The sequence below is a fragment of the Macrotis lagotis genome, chromosome X (genome assembly GCF_037893015.1).
Source record: "Macrotis lagotis isolate mMagLag1 chromosome X, bilby.v1.9.chrom.fasta, whole genome shotgun sequence".
Classification (NCBI taxonomy): Eukaryota; Metazoa; Chordata; class Mammalia; order Peramelemorphia; family Peramelidae; genus Macrotis; species Macrotis lagotis.
In genome coordinates, this window is record NC_133666.1 from 217868113 (window position 1) to 217889226 (window position 21114).

General features: G+C 35.3%; 1 protein-coding gene across 1 annotated transcript in view; it reads left to right on the top strand.

Annotated features, from left to right (window-relative positions):
• The window catches only part of ELL2 (elongation factor for RNA polymerase II 2), a 95099-nt gene that overhangs the window by 42838 nt on the left and 31147 nt on the right, over positions 1-21114 (top strand). Inside the window, exon 3 of the mRNA XM_074202729.1 lies at positions 17372-17493. Coding sequence (XP_074058830.1) covers positions 17372-17493 — 122 coding nt within the window. The remainder of the gene's footprint in view (positions 1-17371; positions 17494-21114) is intronic.

The window sequence follows — 21114 nt, forward strand, 5'->3', positions numbered from 1 at the left end:
GTAGCAAAAAAATGTGATTAGAAATTTATCTTGAAAAAATGAAAGTAAAATTCTGATAATTATTTTATTTTATATTTAACAAAATTTAGCTTAAAATTTTTAGCTACTAATTCTTAAAATAAGCAAAGGATTATTAATGTTAATTTTTTGATACCATTTTTCTGACATATTAAAGTACAAATCCCTTCAGTTCACTCTTGACTTTCCTCTTCAATTTCCTATTAAGGAGCATCACTGTTGTAAAAATATCCTTGTATAATCCTTTGATATGTAAATTATTGCCTAAAACAATAATTTTCTGATTGGTTCATGGGGTGAAAATATATTCACATTAAAACAGGAAGGCATACTTGAGTTGGAACTAATTTCATATGTGGCCAGTTCCTTGATGAATACTTTAGTATTATAAAGACTTGCTTCCCTCTGCAACATTTCTCATGGAGATTACTTAGAAAAAGATCTGTAAGACCTGGATTCAGAGTTTTGCCTTGTTACATGCTGGCAGTTACAGCACCTCTGGCAGGTCTCTAAACTAAGTTGCAGAATATCTGCAAGTTTAAATTAGAAGAGAAAATTTCTTCACCAAAAGTTCCCTTTACCAATAAAATAGTAGATAATGGAATAAAAGGAAATAAAAACAAACATGCCACTAAGGGAACTGGCATAATACTCATATATTGAAAACTTCATATACACATACACTCATTTTGAAGTCAATATTAATTTTTTTCTTTCATTTCCTAAAAACTTCCAGCACCTTTTTCTTTCAAAGCAGTAATTCTTACCTTTTTGTCACAGTACTCTTTGACTCTCCAGTGAAGTCTATGGATCCCATCTCAGAAATATTCACAAAAACACAAGATGCATAGGATTACAGAGGAAAGAGATATTGAAACACAGTTTTCAAAATATTTTTTTAAAAAGTTCATGGGGTAGTTAGGTGACACAGTGGATAGAACACCAGCCCTGGAGTCAGGAGGACCTGAGTTCAAATTTTGCCTCAGAGACTTAATAATTACCTAGTTGTTTGACCTTAGACAAGTCACTTAACCCCATTGCCTTAAATAAATAGAATTTTTAAAAAAAGTTTTATAAAAACAAGTTCATAGAACCCTATCCTATAGTATCTTCTTTAGCTTCTTTAGCCAACTATATCAAAATGTTTTCCAACTGGTTTTTAATAATCATTGCTGAGCAATACCAGAACCTGCTTTGGAAAACACTGACTTAGCTCATGAAAATAAAATTGATTTATTGCATGTAACAATAAAAATAAATGCATCTGTGTTAAGACCATCTTGATCACTTCTCAGCAATGTAATAGGAAAGGAGGAAATGATCTAAAGCTAATTATTTCATTTTCCATTCCTGTGTATTTGAACTGAAAAGCTTACTACCCTTCATTACAGCAGAATGTAATTCTCATTTGAAATTTGTTTCAATTGCTTTTGAAACTTGACTTCCATTTTTAATGATCATGCCTGGTAAAGGATACACTGTTACTTAGACTGAGTTTCCTTAATAAAATACTGAGTAATAGATTTAGAAAGTGAGCTGTCAATAGAGAGATACTGTTTAAGAGCTGTTGAAGAAATTCTAAAGATGTGGAACATTATTACTAATATCATCCTTTTCTTAAATACATGTGTTACCTAAAGCAATAAGAATGCCACAAAAATGTAGATTCATTTTTGTATTGAAGGATTTAATGAAATTGACAGGCTAATTGCTTATCTCAAGGTCTCATTTTCCAGATAGCTCATCTTGCCATCAGTACTCTGGGCATTTATACCATTTCCCCTCCTTACCCCCAAGAAGCTTAGATTCTGATCCTGGTACTCTAGGCTCTGATAGATCAGCATCTGCCTTATCTTGCCCAGAATCAGCTTTCTATGTTGTTTCTCAGCTATCTTTTCATGCCACCAGGTGACTTGAGTTCCCTCCTCTACCAGTTTCAATTCACCATTCCATATTGATACATATTGTCTTCCTGGTTAGTATGCAAGTTCATCAGCAGTTACAGTGTTACACCTTGTTTTGTTTTCTCTCGTTCTCATAAATCTAACTCTTGCCTGAGGTCATTAAGTCTCAGTCCAACCCCCCAAACTCCTGATTCTTCCTCCAAGCCTACTACCAGAGGAGTCTAAAGAAACACATTTTCTATTTTAAAAATTCTTTATAGTAAATCATTGAATCATGGAATTAGAGGGGACTTGAGTCATCTATATCATTATTCACTAAATGCAATGCTTTCCTAGAAGTATTGCATCAAATCTTGCAAAGAGTCATTAAGCTTCCAAGAACAGTAAATCTGTTTGGACCATTGTGGTAGAGTATAAAAATGTACCATAAAAGTGTACCATATGTACATTAAGTGGCAATGTGGTATAGTAGATTGAGCACTATATCAGTGACTCAGGAATCCTGGGTTTATCTGTTCCTAACCAGCATGTGAACTAAGGCAATGAGAAACAAGTAACATAGTGGCATAATGGAAATGCAACTAGATTTGGTAGGAAAAGTCCTTGAGTGTTCATCTCAGTGATTCTCTGTAATTATATATTCTCTTAATTGATGTGAGTCCTTTCAAACCTTCCTGACTGACTTAGTTTCTTTTTTGATAAAACAAAGCAGATTCATTGGGAATTTTCTAAGCTTCCTCCAAACTGTTAAATGCTAATGATTAGATGAGTCCAGTGAGGTCTTATCTCACAAATATGGACTTGTGAGATAATGAGAATTTACCATTTACCTCAAAAATAGTTTGGGGTGTTAATATTGATAGACAATTATTTTTCCAAAAGCGTCCTCAAATAGAATTGAGCTGAAAATAGCGAATTTTTTTTTACCAAAATGTTGGCGGGCTTCTACTGTAGAGATACTAGTGGTACTTTAAGCCAATATTAAAACAGTTGTGGTAGTAACTTTTACTATGTATTGTGCCTTCAGTCTTTACAGAAATGAAAGACGCAAAACTGGTCAAATGACAATTCACACAGTATTCTGTCCCACTGCCACATGCCTGAGCATGAAAGTAAAAATAATTAGAAGCTTCAACATATATATACCATGGTATACTATGTTTATGTTAATTATAAATGTCTGAAAGTCCTCTGAAACTTTTTTATTCATGGCTTTTATCAGAGACAGACTGGAGTTTGGGATAAGGATTGTGGATTGTGGTCCTTAACCTTTGATTTGCAGTCTCTCATTTTTGGAACAAAAATAAAAATTTGCTTTGCCAGTTTTTCCAGTACAGAATGGAATATTATTATAGCTTTCATCTTGATAAAAAAAAATTACTTAGACTTATTCCTTATTACTTTTGAAATATTTTAAAATTTAAATTAAATGTTGATTGTGCTCTGAAAGAAGTCCTCAAAAACCACTTACATTATGAATTAAATGGACTTCTGTTTAACCATTGTTGCATAGGGATTATTCTGTACCATATAATAAGGAAACTTGCCACTACTAGGAACTCTTCTCTCCCCCCCCCCAATCCATGTACAGGACAGCAACCTTTTAGTCCAGCCATTATCTAGCTAGACTGACATGAGAGAGAGTCATCCAAATGTGACCTACCAGAATTGTTGTCCTATATAAACCAAATGGGAATATAAAGAGTAGACAGATACCTCAGGAGAACATTCATGAGTTGAGGAATGCTTTATAGTTTTCAGAACTTTTTTTTCTGTACTTCCTACCCCGCCGGTAGCAATCTACTATTTCCTGACATTATCACATAAAATCATTGTCAGAGCTAGGAACCAAATCTAGGTCTCCTTTTCTAGGACATTCTTCAGCAAAATACAAGCCTAACAAATTGCTAACCAACCTGTTCATTGATCTGCCACCTTTGTTGGTCAGTGGATGATACTAATCCAAATAACCCTTTTCGTATAATAAATACAATGTCTGAAAGCACTGGGTAATTTGGGATGAAGCATTAACAATTAGCAACTTTGCCCCAAAAGATATACCATCAACTAAGAGCAGTTCCAGGATCTGAAAGTAGGAAAGATGTATACTGATTAATAAATTTATGGAGTGAGGTCCTGCTCTGGATAGCTAGTTAGCTAACTAGCTATCCAGAGATAACTAACTAGCTATCCAGAGATAACTATCTCTATAGCATTGGTCTACAGTGAGAGCCACAGCATGAATGTAAGGGTATGGGATAAATTAAGAAATAGAAAGACAAGTTTCATCCCATCCTGCCTAGAATAGCACTTCACACTTTCTTACCTACAGCATAATACCCCAGTCCCTTTTATCTATTATTACTCAAAATTCCCCTCCTCATTTTCCTTATACTATTGACCTTTAGTATTTGGTTCTTCTGGGTAGTTCCCTACCTAGGTACCCACAGCTATTGAACAGCTATTCTCTCCACATCACCTCATAGTTGTGGCAGATACCTATCAATACACAGCCAACAAGTATTCATTAAGCACTAATATTGTGCTCTGGACTGGGAATACAAATGCAGGGAGAAGGAAAAACAACCCCTCCCTTCAAAGGAAGTTTACATCCCAAAGAAGTAAGACATGTGTAAATAATAGAGAGCTGACGGGGGGGGGGGGGGGGGGGGGGGGGGGGGGGGGGCAGGGAAAGGGTCTGGGGAGGAGGAAACCTGAAGGTCCCCAAACTGGGGAGGGCAGAGCATGGTAGGGAATTCTTAAGTGGGAAAGAAATGCTTCTAGAGTCTGTCCTCCTAAACTTCTCACTTCATTTACATAGCCAATCCATTATCAATTCTTGGCTTGCCTACCTCTACATCTCTCCCATCTTCCCCTCATCTCCACACTCTATTCTGGTTTGGCCCTTCAAAACCTCTTTCCTGAACTATTGAAATGGCTTCCTAATGAGTATACTTGAACCAGATCTCTTCCTTCTCACCCCTCCACACACCTATACATGTGATTCCCTTAACTCACTAAACTCCAAGGACTCCCTGTGGACTCCAGGATCAAATATTATTTCATCTTTATCTCATCATTTTTATATTTTTTGTATAATATACACAATTGTGTATGTATAGTAGCATGTATAATTGTGTATATATATATAATATCCATAATTATATAATTTATAAATAAGAACACATACACACATTGGCATGTAATATTTTTTAAAAAACTGAAGTGCAGAATTTTGGGGCAGCTAGGTGACACAGGGATAGAGCACCAGCCCTGGAGTCAGGAGTACCTGGGTTCAAATCCAGCCTCAGACATTTAATAATTACCTAGCTGTGCAGCCTTGGGCAAGTCACATAATTCTAACCCTCCTTGGGTATTCTGGTGTGTGTGTGTAAAAGAATAGGTATTAGTTAGATCTAATACTAGATGTTTCTTTTCCTTCCTAAAGTAAACTTAGACAGTTAAAAGGAAATATGACTATCTAAAATAGAAAATTCTAACTCAGTAAGTTCTCTAAGACCCTCAACTCTTATTAGTGACTACATATCAAAGTCTGCCAATGTGACCTCATTTTCAACTTTTAATATCATAGTAACCTTGATATCTCTGATCTAACTAAGAGATCAAGAAGTTTAACTAAGCAGCATCCTTCATGTTAGAAAGATTTGCTTAATGACTATGTGTATGCACCAGTCTTAACTTTTCTGACTTTCTGTCCTACCTGTATGTCAAAATAGACTGTCACCAGTTGCCTAATAGTAAATATTAAAAAGGTGGGGGGGGGGATTTACAAAGACCATTTTAAAACTGTTATATCTATTTTAATCTTAGCTCAGTGGGTATTTACTATCTGCTATTTGTGGAAATAAAATATTACAAATTTGAATAATTTCCCCCACTCACTTTGACCTTTCTATAGCTGGTATAGCAAATAGATGGTGTAATGTAGTTATAGCTGGTTGTGAGGCACCATATTTAACTCACAGCAGAATCATAACTTGCCTGGGTAAGCAGGACTTTGTCTCAAACTGCCAGTATCTAAGGGGCATTCTTTCTTTGACAACCTCCTTTTCTATTCATTCTAATGTTATTGAAAGTTAATGTTCAGTATTATTCAAATTCTAATAAAGTAGTGACTTTTTAAGAATGAGAATTCTAAAGTAGCAAGGTGCTACTGTTTCTGTGAAATGGTAATGATTGATTGTCCTTTAGAGTGTTCAAACATGTACACTAGTGCTGACACCATAAAAGAAATTACAATAATTTGATCTGCTACCTTTGTTGGTCAGTGGATAATACTAATCCAGAGCATCAAGTTATGTTCTTAATACATGTTCTTTTAAAGGATTTTCATTTATTAAAATGTCACAGAACCAGATTTTTTATTTTTAAGATTTTTTTAGGGTAAGAGAAAAAAAGTATTCAGGAAATTCTCAATTTCAATAATATTCATTTTTAAGGATTTTTTTCAGTCTAACAGATTTACTAAGAAGATGTGGATTCAAATTCCACCCAGCCCCCACCCACCCCACCCCTGCTTACTTTTTGTGTGATCTTGGACAAATTAAATTAGTTTCCTCTTATGGAAGATGAAAAGTGTTTAACTAGATCATCCCTTTGGTCCCTTCCAGCTCTGAATCTTTCATCCTCTGTGATCTTGTGATTTGGCAAAAGTTTATAGCTTTAGGATAATTGAACCTATCTTATTCTCCCCAAAACACATCTGTAACACCAATATTCTCCTAGTAATGCTGTAGGCCAAGTCACAGAATACTATGATCAATAAGTAAACGTATTAGGCACCTCGTATATGCCAAGTACTATCCTAGACACAGGGGAGAGAGAGAGAGAGAGAGAGAGAGAGAGAGACAGACAGACAGACAGACAGACAGACAGACAGACAGACAGACAGACAAAAGAATACCTACCCTAAAGAAGCTTACATTTTAACTCAAAATCAAATTATATTTAATGCAGAGAATGAAGGAAAGATATAATGGGCACAAGCCCACCACAGATTGTTGCAAACTCCTGTTGCATGATTGTTCCCCAGGCTTGGAACTCTCTTGCTCCTCATCTCTGCCTCCTAGCTTCCCTGGCTTCCTTCATGTCTCAGCTAAAGTCCTTCCTTCTACAAGAAATTTTTCTTGGTCCTTTTTAATCTGATTATCTTCCCTCTGAGATTATCCCCAATTTATCTTATATTTTATCTGGTTTATCCATAGTTTACATGTTATGTTGTCTCCTCCAATAGGCAGTGAACTCCTTGAAAGTTGGGATTTTTTCTTGCCTTCTTTATATCTTTGGTCAATTCCTGGCACATAAAGGGAACTGGGGGAGGGGAGAGAAAGGAGCAAGATTTATTAAGTTCCTGCTAAGTGTTTTACAAATGTTAACCCATTTGATCCTCACAACAACCCTGTGAGGTGGAAGCTATTGTGATTCTGACTTCTTTACATTAGGAAAAACAGTCAGGAAACTGTTATGTGACTTGTCCAGGGCCACACACAGGGTCACACAGAGGCTTGACCGAAGACCCAGTATTCTTTCTACTGTGTCTAGACACTTAATAAATGCTAGTTGGTTGACTATGATTTGTAAGTCAGAGAGCATAAAAAAAGTTGACATGTACAACAAGAAAAGTTATCATTTGTTAAGTTTTGTCATTTAGCAACAAAGAGAAAAGATGACCATCCATAGTTCTGCATTGCTAAACCTAAGATACTAAAGATACAGAGGAAGCATCTGATTCTTTAGGTATATCCGCTATGGAGAATTTAGGAAAGAAAATGGACAAAAATTATAGAATAAGATGTACAGGAATTTCATCTGGATTAGTATCTATTCTGATAAAAATCATGAACCTCCTAAAGTATCAGACAAGTCACCCTATCCCTCTCTGAGCCTCATTTTTGTTTGTAAAATGAGAGTTCTTCTTTAAGTTTGTATGGTTTTTAATCATACTTTGGTTCTGACAAATAAACAAATTCAATGTGTGTATTGTGTGTGTGTGTGTGTGTGTGTGTGTGTGTGTGTGTATTCATATGAGCTTAAAAGTTGGGCCATGTAGCATTATCTGATTAAGAATACTGTTGCCCTTGCTTAATGCTTGATTTTTCAATTCAATAAATATTTATTAAGTGCTTACTATGTGCCAGACACTGTATTAAATTTAGCTAGTGATACAAAACAAGTCGAAAGACAGTCCTTACCCTCTAGGAGTTTATAAGATAATTGGGGAGGGATGCATTACAAACATACACTAATGAAAATGAAATTAAACTAATTAGGAATTATTTTACCCAAGTATATGCCAGTAAAATGAATATTTATAGAAAATAGAAATTGCCTAGATTAAAAGAAGAGAAATAAAATACTTAAATAACCTTATACACATGTGCACATGCACACACACACACACACACACGCACACACGTTATAGTCAGTATAAATAGGAAATGATTACTGTGGGAAAGGACCAGAATTAAGAAAAGTTGTGGGTGGTCGAATTACAGGAAGGTTAGTAGTTATATTGGAGGAGGAGGAGCATTCCAGATATAGGAGATAGCCAGAGATGATGCTCAGAGCCAAGAGATGGAGTATCTGGGACAGCCAAGAGATCAGTGTCACTAGATCAAAGAAGAAAAATGGCATAAGAAGCTGGAAAGATAGGAGGAGGTTTGGTTATGAAGGGCTTCTGAATGTCAAGCAGAATATTTTTTATCTGATCCTGGAGGCAATAGGGAGCCACTGGAGTTTATTGAGATGAAGAGGTGACATGATAGTGATTGAATGGATTTGTAGTTTTGTTTTTCCTAAATTTTGCAACATGACTATTTATTAAACATGTATTATCCACATAAAACTGCATTGGGTATTGACAGACCTCAAAAGTTTACATAATATACCATCCCTGCCTCTCACATACCTTACAGTCCAGGACTGTAAGGCTAAACCAGACCAAATTCAAATTCCATTTAAGACAGGAATGCAGACTGTGACCCTGGGCTAAAAAAATGTTAATTTCTCTGTGTTCGGGGAACCCCTCTAAGATTCTTAATGCAAATTAAAACAGAGTTTCAGCATTACAATTCACCACACTGGCAAAGATGACAAAGGAAAAAAATGACAATTTAAAACTAACCATTTTTGAAGAGACTGTGGAAAGACAGACATACTGATGCACTGCTAGTGGAGCTATGAAGATATCCACCTGTTCAGAAAGATATCTGGTATTGATCCTGTCATTTGGTCCTGTGTGTGACCTTTAATATACAATATACAACTATTAGTACATACTCCCAAGAGATCAAATAAGGAGGAAAAGAATTCCCATGTACAAAAATATCTATAGCTATACTTTTTATTGTAGCAAAGAACTAGAAACTAAGGGAGTACTCATTGATTACAGAGTGCCTAAACAAATTATAGTCTACGGATATGGTAGAATATTATTGCACAATAATAATGAAAGATAAATTCAGAACAACAAACCTCTTTGAATTGATGTAGAATGAAGGAACCTGAACCAAAAGATATAATCAATATAATATTGTAAAGGAAAATAGCTATGAAAGACATAAGAACTTTAATCAATGAAATGACATTCCAATCATGAACTCTAGAAGACTCTATAACAGTGCATTATCCTTCTCACACCTTCTGACAGAGAGAGGTAATCATTTGAAAATGCAGAATGAGACATATTTTCAAACTCAACTAATTCATCTGTTTCTTTTACCTGACTATATATTCACTTATTGGGTATTAGGTAGCTCAGTGGATAATGTACCAGACCTGGAGTCAGGAAGATTTCAAATCCAGCATCAGAAACTTAGTAGCTGTGTGACCCTGGGCACACTTCATCTCATTTGCCTCAGTTTCCTTATCTGTAAAATGAGCTGGAGAAAGCAAATGACTGAACAACAAATAATTCGCTTGTCATGCAGGGGAACACTTGGGGGTGGGGGAGATGTCATGACAACAGAGTTAAGTTATATAGAAAGTGCTACCAAAAGAAATAGAAAAAATAATCAGTGAGTCACTAAAAATGAATACTCTAACCATTCTTGTAAAGATTCTCCTTATATCATGTTTTCAAGTTGTCCCCTCCTTAAATTATAAATTGACGTTTTTGCTTCTTTTGTATCCCAGGGTTCAACTCTGTGTCAGAATCTTTTCTGTTTGATTGATTTGGATCAAAATGAAATAGAAGAAAATTCAGAAGAGAACCCAGCTCTATTTAAGAAGTAGCTAGGTGGTAGAGTGTATAGAGCACCTTAACCCCGTGTCACTTAACCCTATGGCTCCACAAAAAAAATGCAGAAGTAGAAAAGTTGTTTTTTAATTTTTATTTATTTAAGGCAATGGGGTTAAGTGACTTGCCCAAGGTCACACAGCTAGGCAATTATTAAGTGTCTGAGGTCACATTTGAACTCAGGACCTCCTGACTCCAGGGCCAGTGCTCTATCTACTGTGCCACCTAGCTGCCCCTAGAAAAGAAGTTTTAAAAAAAATCACTTTAGTGCTATCTGGCACATAGTAGGTGCTTATTGACAGTGCTTATAAAGCATATTGTTATAATTCAGGCAGATAGTAATGGCTTATATTTGTGGAGGTAGTTGCAGGAATAGAGATATTTATCCTCATCATAACTCTAGAAGGTAAGTGCTATTGTTATCTTCATTTATTGTTGAGAAAACTGAGGAAGAGAAAGTTTAAGGGATTTGCCATAAATAATAAATGTCTCAGTTCAATTTGAATGTTCTTGACTTGAACTCTCAAGTCCCATACTCTATCTACTATGCCACTTAACTGCCTGTAAACCCTACAGTGCAATCCTGAGAACTACAGGAATATATACATTTCTGGTATTGTTTTCCAGAGGAGAGGGACAGATAAGCATAGGAAATTTCTCTCCTTGGAGTGAAGGAAACTTTACTCCTACCAAACTAATAGTGTTCACAGAAAAAAACTAGAACAAAGAGAAATTATTATACCAGTATAAAGGAATAGCTTTTTTTAAGTCTCATTATCAAAAATCTCAGTTTCCTTATCTATGAAGGGCTAGGCTAGACTAGACTATCCTGTTAGCCTGTTTTCAAAAATATAGAATTAGAGTTTAAATTCATAATTGATAGTTTCTTTTTTTTGATGGTTGAAACCTGTTTCTTTTTTTTTAATTTATTTAGTTTTTTGGGGTTTTTTTTATAGGTTTTTGCAAGGTAAATGGGGTTAAGTGGCTTGCCCAAGGCCACAGGGCTAGGTAATTATTAAGTGTCTGAGACTGGATTTGAACCCAGGTACTCTTGACTCCAGGGCTGGTGCTTTTTTTTTCCACTGCGCCACCTAGCCATCCCCCTTAATTTATTTTTATTAAAGATGTTGTTTGAGTTTTATAATTTTCCCCCCAATGTTACTTCCCTCCCCCACCCCACCCCCCACGGAAAGGAATCTGTCAGTCTTTACTTTGTTTCCATGTTGTACCTTGATCCAAATTGAGAGAGAAATCATATCCTTAAAGAAGAAACAAGAAGTCTGAGGTAACAAGATCAGACAATAAGATATCTGTTTTTTTTCCTAAATTAAAGGGAATAGTCCTTGAACTTTATTCAAACTCCACATCTCCTTATCTGGATACAGATGGCGCATTCCTTTGCAGATAGCCCAAAATTGTTCCGATTGTTGCACTGATGGAATGAGCAAGTCCTTCAAGGTTGAACATCACCCCCATGTTGCTGTTAGGGTATACAGTGTTTTTCTGGTTCTGTTCATCTCACTCAGCATCAGTTCATGCAAATCCCTCCAGGCTTCCCTGAAATCCCATCCCTCCTGGTTTCTAATAGAACAATAGTGTTCCATGACATACCTGGGTCAAAGGGTATTGCACATTTTTGTTGCCCTTTGGGTGTAGTTCCAAATAGCTCTCCAGAAGGGTTAGATGAGTTCACAGCTCCACCAACAGTGTAATAGTGTCCCAGATTTCCTACATCCCTTCCAACAATGACCTTTCTGGTCATATTGGCCAATATGAGAGGTGTGAGGTGGTACCTCAGAGAAGCTTTAATTTGCATTTCTCTAATAGTTAATGATTTAGAGAAATTTTTCATATGGCTATGGATTGCTTTGATCTCCTCATCTGTAAATTGCCTTTGTATATCCTCAGTTCTCTGTATATTTTAGAAATGAGTCCTTTGTCAGAATCATTAGTTGTAAAGATTGTTTCCCAGTTTACTACATTTCTTTTGATCTTGGTTACAGTGGTTTTATCTGTGCAAAAGCTTTTTAATTTAATGTAATCGAAATCATCTAATTGGTTTTTGGTGATGTTCTTCAACTCTTCCTTAGTGATAAACTGCTCCCCTTTCCATAGATCTGACAGGTAAACTAGTCCTTGATCCTCTAATTTGCTTATAGTATTGTTTTTTATGTCTAAGTCCTATAACCATTTGGATCTTATCTTGCTAAAGGGTGTTAGGTGTTGATCTAATCTAAGTTTCTTCCATGCTAACTTCCAATTATCCCAGCAGTTTTTATCAGAGGGAGTTTTTATCCCAATGGCTGGACTCTTTGGGTTTATCAAACAGCAGATTACTATAATCGTTTCCTGCTATGGTACCTAGGATATTCCACTGGTCCACCACTCTATTTCTTAGCCAATACCAAACAGTTTTGATGACTGATGCTTTATAATATAATTTTCGATCGGGTAGGGCTAAGCCACCTTCTTTTGCACTTTTTTTTCATTAAGCTCCTGGAAATTCCTGACTTTATTTCTCCATATGAATTTACTTACAATTTTTTCTAACTCATTAAAGTAATTTTTTGGAATTTTGATTGGTAGGGCACTAAACAGTTTAGTTTTGGTAGAATTGTCATTTTTATTATATTAGCTCTACCTATCCATGAGCAGTTGATATTTGCCCAGTTATTTAAATCTGATTTAATTTGTGTGAGAAGTGTTTTATAATTGTTTTCAAAAAAGATTATGAGTCCGTCTTAGCAAATAGACTCCCAAGTATTTTATGTAGTCTGAGGTTACTTTGAATAGGATTTCTCTTTCTAGCTTTTCCTGCTGTATCTTGCTAGACATATATAGAAAAGTTGAGGATTTATGGGGGTTTTTTTATAACCTGCAACTTCGCTAAAATTGCTAATTGTTTCCAGTAGTTTTTTGGATGATTTCTTGGGATTCTCTAGGTAGACCATCATGTCATCTGCAGAGAGTGAGAGTTTTGTCTCTTCCTTCCCAATTCTAATTCCTTCAGTTTCTTTTTGGGTGCTGTATTTTGTCAAAAGCTTTTTCAGCATCTATTGATATGATCATATGATTTCTGATAGGGTTGTTGTTGATATAATTGCATATAATAACAGTTTTCCTAATATTGAACCAACCCTGCATTCCTGGAATAAATCCTACTTGACCATAATGTATTATCCTAGTGATAACTTGTTGTAATTGTTTTCCTAAAATTTTAAGCTTTTTGCATCTATATTCATCAGGGAGATAGGTCTATAATTTTCTTTCTCTGTTTTAACTCTTCCTGGTTTAGGTAACAGCACCATATTGGTTTCATAGAAAAAGTTAGACAGAGGTCCATCTTTCCCTATTTTTCCAAAGAGTTTATATAGAATTGGAACCAATTGTTCCTTAAATGTTTGTAGAATTCGTTTGTGAATCCATCAGGCCCTGGAGATTTTTCTTAGGGAGTTCAATGATGGCTTGTTGAATTACTTTTTCTGACATAGGGTTGTTTAGGTATTTAATCTCCTCTTCATTTAACCTGGGCAACTTATATTTTTGTAAATATTCATCCATTTTACTTAGATTATCAAATTTATTGGCATAGAGTTGGGCCAAATAATTTCAAATTATTACTTTAATTTCCTCATTGGTAGTGAGTTCACCTTTTTTCATTTATGATATTAGCAATTTGGTTTTCTTTTTTTTAATCAAATTGACCAGAGGTTTATCAATTTTATTGGTCATAGTTGATAGTTTCAAAGTAAATTATCTAAATCTTAACAGCCCTTGTTAAATTGCTTAGCAGCTATAAATAAAAAGCCATATTTCTAAGCTATTATATTATAAAATTTAATTCATTTAACATCCATTTTTCCTTGTCTCCATCTTTTTTTTCCCACATTCATTTTGTTTTCATTTTGTCTGAAAAGAGACCTGTAAATTTTATTGGACTTCAAATTCCATGAGTCAACAATGTGATATGTCAGCCAAAACCACTAATAATAAATTTAAACTATATTAAGAGGAACCTAGAGTACATGACAAGGGAAGGTGAAAATCTTACCATCAGACTACAGCTGGGCACCATGTTTTAGGGAGAAGATTGATATGCTAGAGAACATCTGACATGGGGACTAGAGTGATGAAGGACCTCAAATTAATAAAATGAGGATCAATTGAACAAAATGGGTTTGCTTGTCCTAGGCAAGAAGATTTAGGAGTTTTTCACCCCTCAGCGAATCAGTTTCCTCATGTATAAAGTAGATCCTTTAAAGGGTTGTTGCAAGGAAAACATTTTGTCTGCCTTGAAACATAATACTTAATAATATTTATAAACTTTAGGAAAACCCCTTCCCCCAAAAGGAAAGACTTTGAGAGAATGTGGTGGCTGTCTGAAAATGTTTGGGAAACTGTCATGTGAAAAGGGGATTTGATTTGTTCTTCTTGGTTCCAAAGGTCAAAACTGAGAGGAATCAATAGAAATGCCAGAGACAACAACAGGCTTAGTGAAAGAAAAAAGCTTCCAAGAATTAAGACCTTCTCCAGAGATCTTCACCAGTGTTAAATGACCACTCATCAGGAACAGGATGTTCAGGAACAGGGAATATTCCTTCCAAGCATGTTGGACTCTATGGCTCTTGAGGTTCCTTCCAGGGCTGAGATTCTGTGATTTTTTGAACATGCTTCATATAATCCAAGCACCATGCTAACCATTAGCCTGGAGCGGAGAGAGATAATAGTCCCTTCAAGGATGGGAAATTATCCTGGGATAGAGCATGTGTCAAGAAACAGCTGGATCATGGCACAGAAAGAATTTTAGCTCTAGTAAAGGATTGAGGCAGAATTGAAGGAACATGGAAGAGTCAAGTATGTTTGAAATTTGGGACTAGGAAAACCTGAATAACTGGAAGGATGATGGGGCCCCCATAGATAAAGGAAAGCTTTGAGGGGGAGGGATTTGTTAAAGTGTGGAAGTAGATACTGGATGATGATTGAGTTTGTGATAATGATGGGGACATCCAGGTGGATATGTCCAGAAGGCAACTGGTGATGAAGGACAGGATTTGAGAGAGATTAGGGCTTGATTAGATTACAGAAATGTAGAAACAAGAGTTCTCTTGAATAGGGATAATTGAATGGTCACCACTTACCTTTGGGATTAAAGGTAAACTTTTCTCTTTGGCATTTAAAGCCTTATACAAAATGACTCCTGCCTGCTATTTTTGGCTTAATTAATGCTCCTCTCTACCCTTGGTGCTCCAGACTGATCTGCTCTTGTTTATACATGGCTTTCCTGCACTTTCATCCAGGTGGGGATCCTCAGGATGTTCTCTATGCCAGCAATGAATTCTGCTGCTGCTTAGAAGCCCTACTTCTTCAGATTTCAACTCTGGTGTCACAATTCTTTTACATTTATTTTGCACTATTTTACATTGACTTATGTGTGTATGTATTGTGTTCCCCCAACAAAACATAAGTTCCTAGAAATCAGGAAGTATTTGACATTTTTTTTATCCCCATTGCCCAACACAGTTGTCTGACTGTTGTAGGGATTTAATTAAATTGCTTAGAAATTAAAATGATTCAATCTTGGCTCCTTTGACTACCTCTTTGTAGAAGTAGGGGATTGTAGATGTTGATCACCTCCCTCCCATAGTTTTTATGAGGATTGAACAGATTAATTTACTGCTATACAAACAATAGCTACATAAATGTTAGCTATTATTATTATAGCTGACATTTATCTTTATTATAAAAACACTGACTGGGAGTGGGGAATATAAATTTTGGTGAAATGAAGGAAATAAACTGTCCATAAAATGTATTTTTTTCAAAATAACTTCATTGAGAGGCAGCCAAATTAACTTTATTTCCTTTTTTAAATAAGCATGCACTAAGCATTAATCCCATATTACATTCTAGACACCAAGGATACAAAACAAAAATGAAACAGCCTCTACCCTCAAAGAACTTAGAGTTTGGGGGGAGGAGTAAAAATTTGGTTAAGACAACAGTGGCTTTTTAGAGTCAGAGAAGTCCTAAAGAGTTGACACTGTTTGAAAAAAAGTTCTAAGTATTCTAAGTGGCAGAGATGAAATGTCATTATGGAAAGCCAATTTTGCTGGAACCTAGAACATTTGAAGAGAAGCCATGTGAAATGAAGTTTGGAAAAATACATTAGAGTCAGATTAGGGCTTTAAATGCCAAAGTAAAGTTTGTGTTTGATCCTAGAGGCTATAGGGTGAATCATTGAGACTTTTCCAGTAGAAAATTACATGATCAGACTTGTCCAGGAGGAGTATCATTTTAATAGCTAGGTGGAAGATGATTTTAGAAAAGGGGAAAGATTGGAAATGGAATAGATAGATTTGAGTGACAATAATAGTTTTGGGAGTGCAGAGTTAAGAGATTTTGTTTTTTACAAGGCAGTAAGGTTAAGTGACTTTCCCAAGGTCCCGTGCCACTTAGCTTCCCCAGAATTAAGAGATTTTTATAGAGCTTGAATGCCAAAAATTTTGCAAAATGATTGGATGTGAGTGGAACCTACAAAATCTGGCTAATGATACCCTTTTAGACATGGGAAAGCTAGGATGGGGAGCTGGCTTGAGGGAAAAGATAATGAATTCTGTGGATTTTGAGATGCCTACAGGATAACCAGCAAAATGGTGTTGGAATTTAGAAAGGTACATCTGATATATAGATCTGAAAGCTGTCTATCTGCATAAAGATGATAATTGAACCTATTGAGAATTAATGAATTCATTTAGCATATATAAAAAGAGAAGAAGAGGCCAGTATTATTGGCACATACTAAGGACTTAATAAACATCTGTTGATTGCTTGATTGGGACCTTTGGTATGCTAGCAAAGGGGACTGAGGAGTAGCAGAGAAACCAGACAAGAGCATAAGATTTTCAAAATAGTTATTATACTATTTATTTCCTCCTTTAGGCTAATATGAAGTTAATGTACCAAATCTTATGAAAATAGTTATACTTTACAGAAAAGGATACAAGTAAAAATCTTTAGAGAATGCTAAAGGTCTTATTTTCAAATGACAAATGCCTTAAACTTTCCAATTTTGTGATTTGAACATAGCTCTCAGGGGGCTTCAACTTAATATGTTAATAGGCTTTAGCAAACTTTGTTAAGAAGTACTATGCTGAAATTATAATTTGAGATATTTCTCTTCTCCTTCTTTTAGCTTGTCAAAATTCCCAAAAATGACCCTCCAAATGAAGTGCATAACTTTAACTTCTATTTGTCAAACGTTGGCAAAGATAACCCTCAGGGAAGTTTTGACTGCATCCAGCAAACTGTTTCGAGGTAAGTACGTTTTAAGTCATGATCAGAGAAAAATATTGGTATTTATGTCTGAAACTTTGATTAAGATACTTAAAAAAACCAAATCAATGATATTTATATATACCTCTTTTTCAAAGCAAATAAATTGACTTTCTAATATTTCTTAACATTGTAGTTCTAGATGACAAAGAGACCTCTGGAGAATTTATACCTTTTTTTAATTGATAAATTAGCTTTTGTACTTCCTAAAATCTCAACTGACACTCCTTAGTAGATAGCTTCTGGCATTTGCCCAGCTGTCTAGTTCAAGCCCTGATATTCTCATGAAGTATTTAGTGAACATTTTGAATGTTTTACTTTTTGTGGAGAGAAAAATAGCATTAGGGATTATGAATCAATGAAAAGAAATAGTCCACATAATTGTATTTTTACTGTAAAGCATGAGAAGAAAAGTAAAAAGGATTTATTTCTCATTTATATGTAAAACTCTAGAGATAAAGATGCTAGCAAAAAAAAGACAACACCTGAATCCAAAGAACTTATATTGTGACAGGGGAAGATAACACACACCAGGGAGAGGTGGAAAAGGACAAGGGAAGGAAATGGCAGGGATAAAGAGATCCAGGATAGGGACATGGTTGTGAAAGCCAGAAAGAGAATGAAGTCTGGAGACTCCAAAATGGAAACTCCAAAAGAAAGTCACCAGTAGGAGAAGGTGGGGGCAGGCCTTGATGAGTGGCATTCCTTGATAATAATAATAATAATAATCCAGAACAATATCCTCATTTTTTTCAGATGGGGAAACTGAAAGCTATAGGCTTTGATCAACTTGTCCAACATCATACAATTAATTATTAGAAGATTCCTGATCCCCATCCCAAAACACATTCTATCAGTTAACTGATTTCTTAATTTTTTTATTATAAACAATTATAATAAAATTTCTATTTTAATTTCAGTAAAGGACTCAGAATCATCTTATAAAGAAGTGATAATTGTGCAATTAATTACCCTGTGAGTTTCAACTTTTGAAAACTGGAATTGTTATATTACAGTATATTACAGACATAAATTGTTATATTGCAGTATTCCATTACCATTATCATTGATGTTGTATTCTTAGTGCCTCTCACTGTAGTTAGTACTTACTAAGATGGTCAATATGAAATTAAGAGAATTTTGTCTCTTGTCTTTCATCAGATCTCTGTAATTTGTCCCATCTTGCCCAATCAACCCAAACATCTAAAATATTCATCACTAAGAACTTTGCAATATTTATAGTTGCTATAACTCTTCTCATGAACAAGATTGTAAACTTAGAAAGAGACTGCCTTATATTTGCTGTCTCTCATGATCTGACCTCCATAGATAACTAGTTGACTGGATTCCTTTATTAACTTTCTGACTGGTTCTTCTTTCTTTTCAAGTTCCCCTTTGTAGGGTAGTCATTCCATGGCCTTGAACCAAGAGAAGCTATTTGGAATTTCACGAAGAAAAAAGCCATTCTGAATTGTTATTATGTACTTTGAAAGACCTAAAGTGATTTTATATTAGGGAAGTCTGTCTCTGAACAATCAGTGATTAAGAAAAATGTTTAAGAGCAATGATTGTCATTTATTTATCGTGATCTTTCACTAATGCTAAGTCTGACTTCCAACTTTCTTCCAGATATGCTACCTTAGCTTTCTAGTTGACAATTTCCTTCTTTGCAGCTGACATTTTTGATGTAAATAAATGACATTATTTGGCTAATTATTAATAGAAATTAGTCAATAGATATACTTTGACCATTCCATTAGTACTGGGAAAGAAATCTCAAGACCCTGCTGTTTATCATAATGAAAATAATTTTACCTTTCTTTCACCATTCTCTGGAATGTGCTAGACTAGGTACCTAGTCTCCTCTAACTCCTCAGCTCTAGTTCTCTTCTGAACTAAATTAAACAACATGAAAAGACTATATCTTTTACCAGAAATTCCATGGGACTAACTAAAGTGGGGTTTTTTTTGTATTGAATTATAGCCACTGGAATTTGGAAGAATTTTTTATTTATTTGTTTTGTATAGGGATTTTTTTCCCCTTAGTATCCCATGTTTGTATTGTTTTTTTTCTCCTCACTTCAACCTCCTGGATTATGTGGATTTTTCTATAGACTGCCCTTCTTCCCCATCCAGTGTGTCCAATCCTGGCCCAAGGATCACATGAAACCCTTAAAGCCCATTCCTGTGAACATTATTACATTTTGCTATTGTACTAATTAATAATATGGGATATATTGTAATCAAAAATAAATATTAAGTTCTGTATGCAGCCCTTGATAGAAGGACTAAAAAGTTGGACAGTCATGCAGTTGCTCCTGCCTTCACTTTTAAATTACCTTGCATTAGAATGTGAGTTTCTTGAGAAAGTATTTTTGTAATTTTTTGTATCTCTAGTACTTGGCTTACTTCCTGACTTGCTGAAAGTCCTTAACAAATACTGATTATTAATGATCAATGTTGTGTTATTAGTAGGAGTAGGAGTAGTAGTAGTAGTAGTAGTAGTAGTAGTAGTAGTAGTAGTAGTAGTAGTAGTAATACCCAACATTTATGTAGTTTATGTTCCAGGCATTGTGCTAATTACTTTACAAATATTATCTCATTTGATCCTTACAACAACCCCTGGGAATGAGTTACTATCCTTCTCCCCATTTAATAAATGAAGAAACTGAGGCAAATAGCAGTTAAATGACTTGCCACAAAATATCAAAACTATATATTCTTTTTTAAAAATTTTATTTCCCCCAAATTTCATGTAAAAATAATTTTAACCTTCTTTTTTTAAATTGTCTTAAGTTCCAAATTCTTTCCCTCCCTCCTTCCTGTCCTTCAGTAAGCAATCCTATATATGATATACATTTGCATTCTTGTAAAACATGTTTTTTCTATATTAGTCCTTTTGTGGAAGAAAATTTGAACCAAAGAAAATGAAAATAGCATGCTTTTGTATATATTCAGTTCTTTCTCTGGAGAATGATAGAATTCTTCATTACAAGTTCACTGCAAGGGTCAGCTATGTGGTGCAGTGGATAGAACACTGGTCCTGGGGTTAGGAGGACCTGAGTTCAAAGCTGGCCTCAGACACTTAATAATACTCAGCTGTGTGACTTTGGTCAAGTCACTTAATTCCATTGCCTTACAAAAAAACTGAACAGAAAGAAGTTAACTTCAGAATAAAGGTGCTTTTTCCTTTAAAATGTTAAATTGCTGCCAATTATGGATCACTGACTTTGAAGTCTGAACCTTGCCTCAGACCCTTGACACTTATTAGCAGTGTGACCTTGGGCAAGTCACTTAACCCTGATTGCCTCCCATCTAGAGTCATCTCCAGTCCTCCTGATTCATATCTGGGTACTGGATCCAGGTGACTCTGTAGGAAAAAGTGAGGCTGTTGACAGCATAGCTCCCCCTTTACTAAAATCCAGTTCATGTGCTTGAGCATCACCTCCTGTTAGTAGTCTTCTTTGTGAGTAAAGGACAAACTTCATCATCATCCCACAAGTGAGTTTTAAAATAGAAGGGAAAATGTAAGTTCTAAGATGCTTGAGGATTGTAGGGTAATAAAGCAGGCTTGGACTTGCCAGAATTTTGTCACCAGCTAGA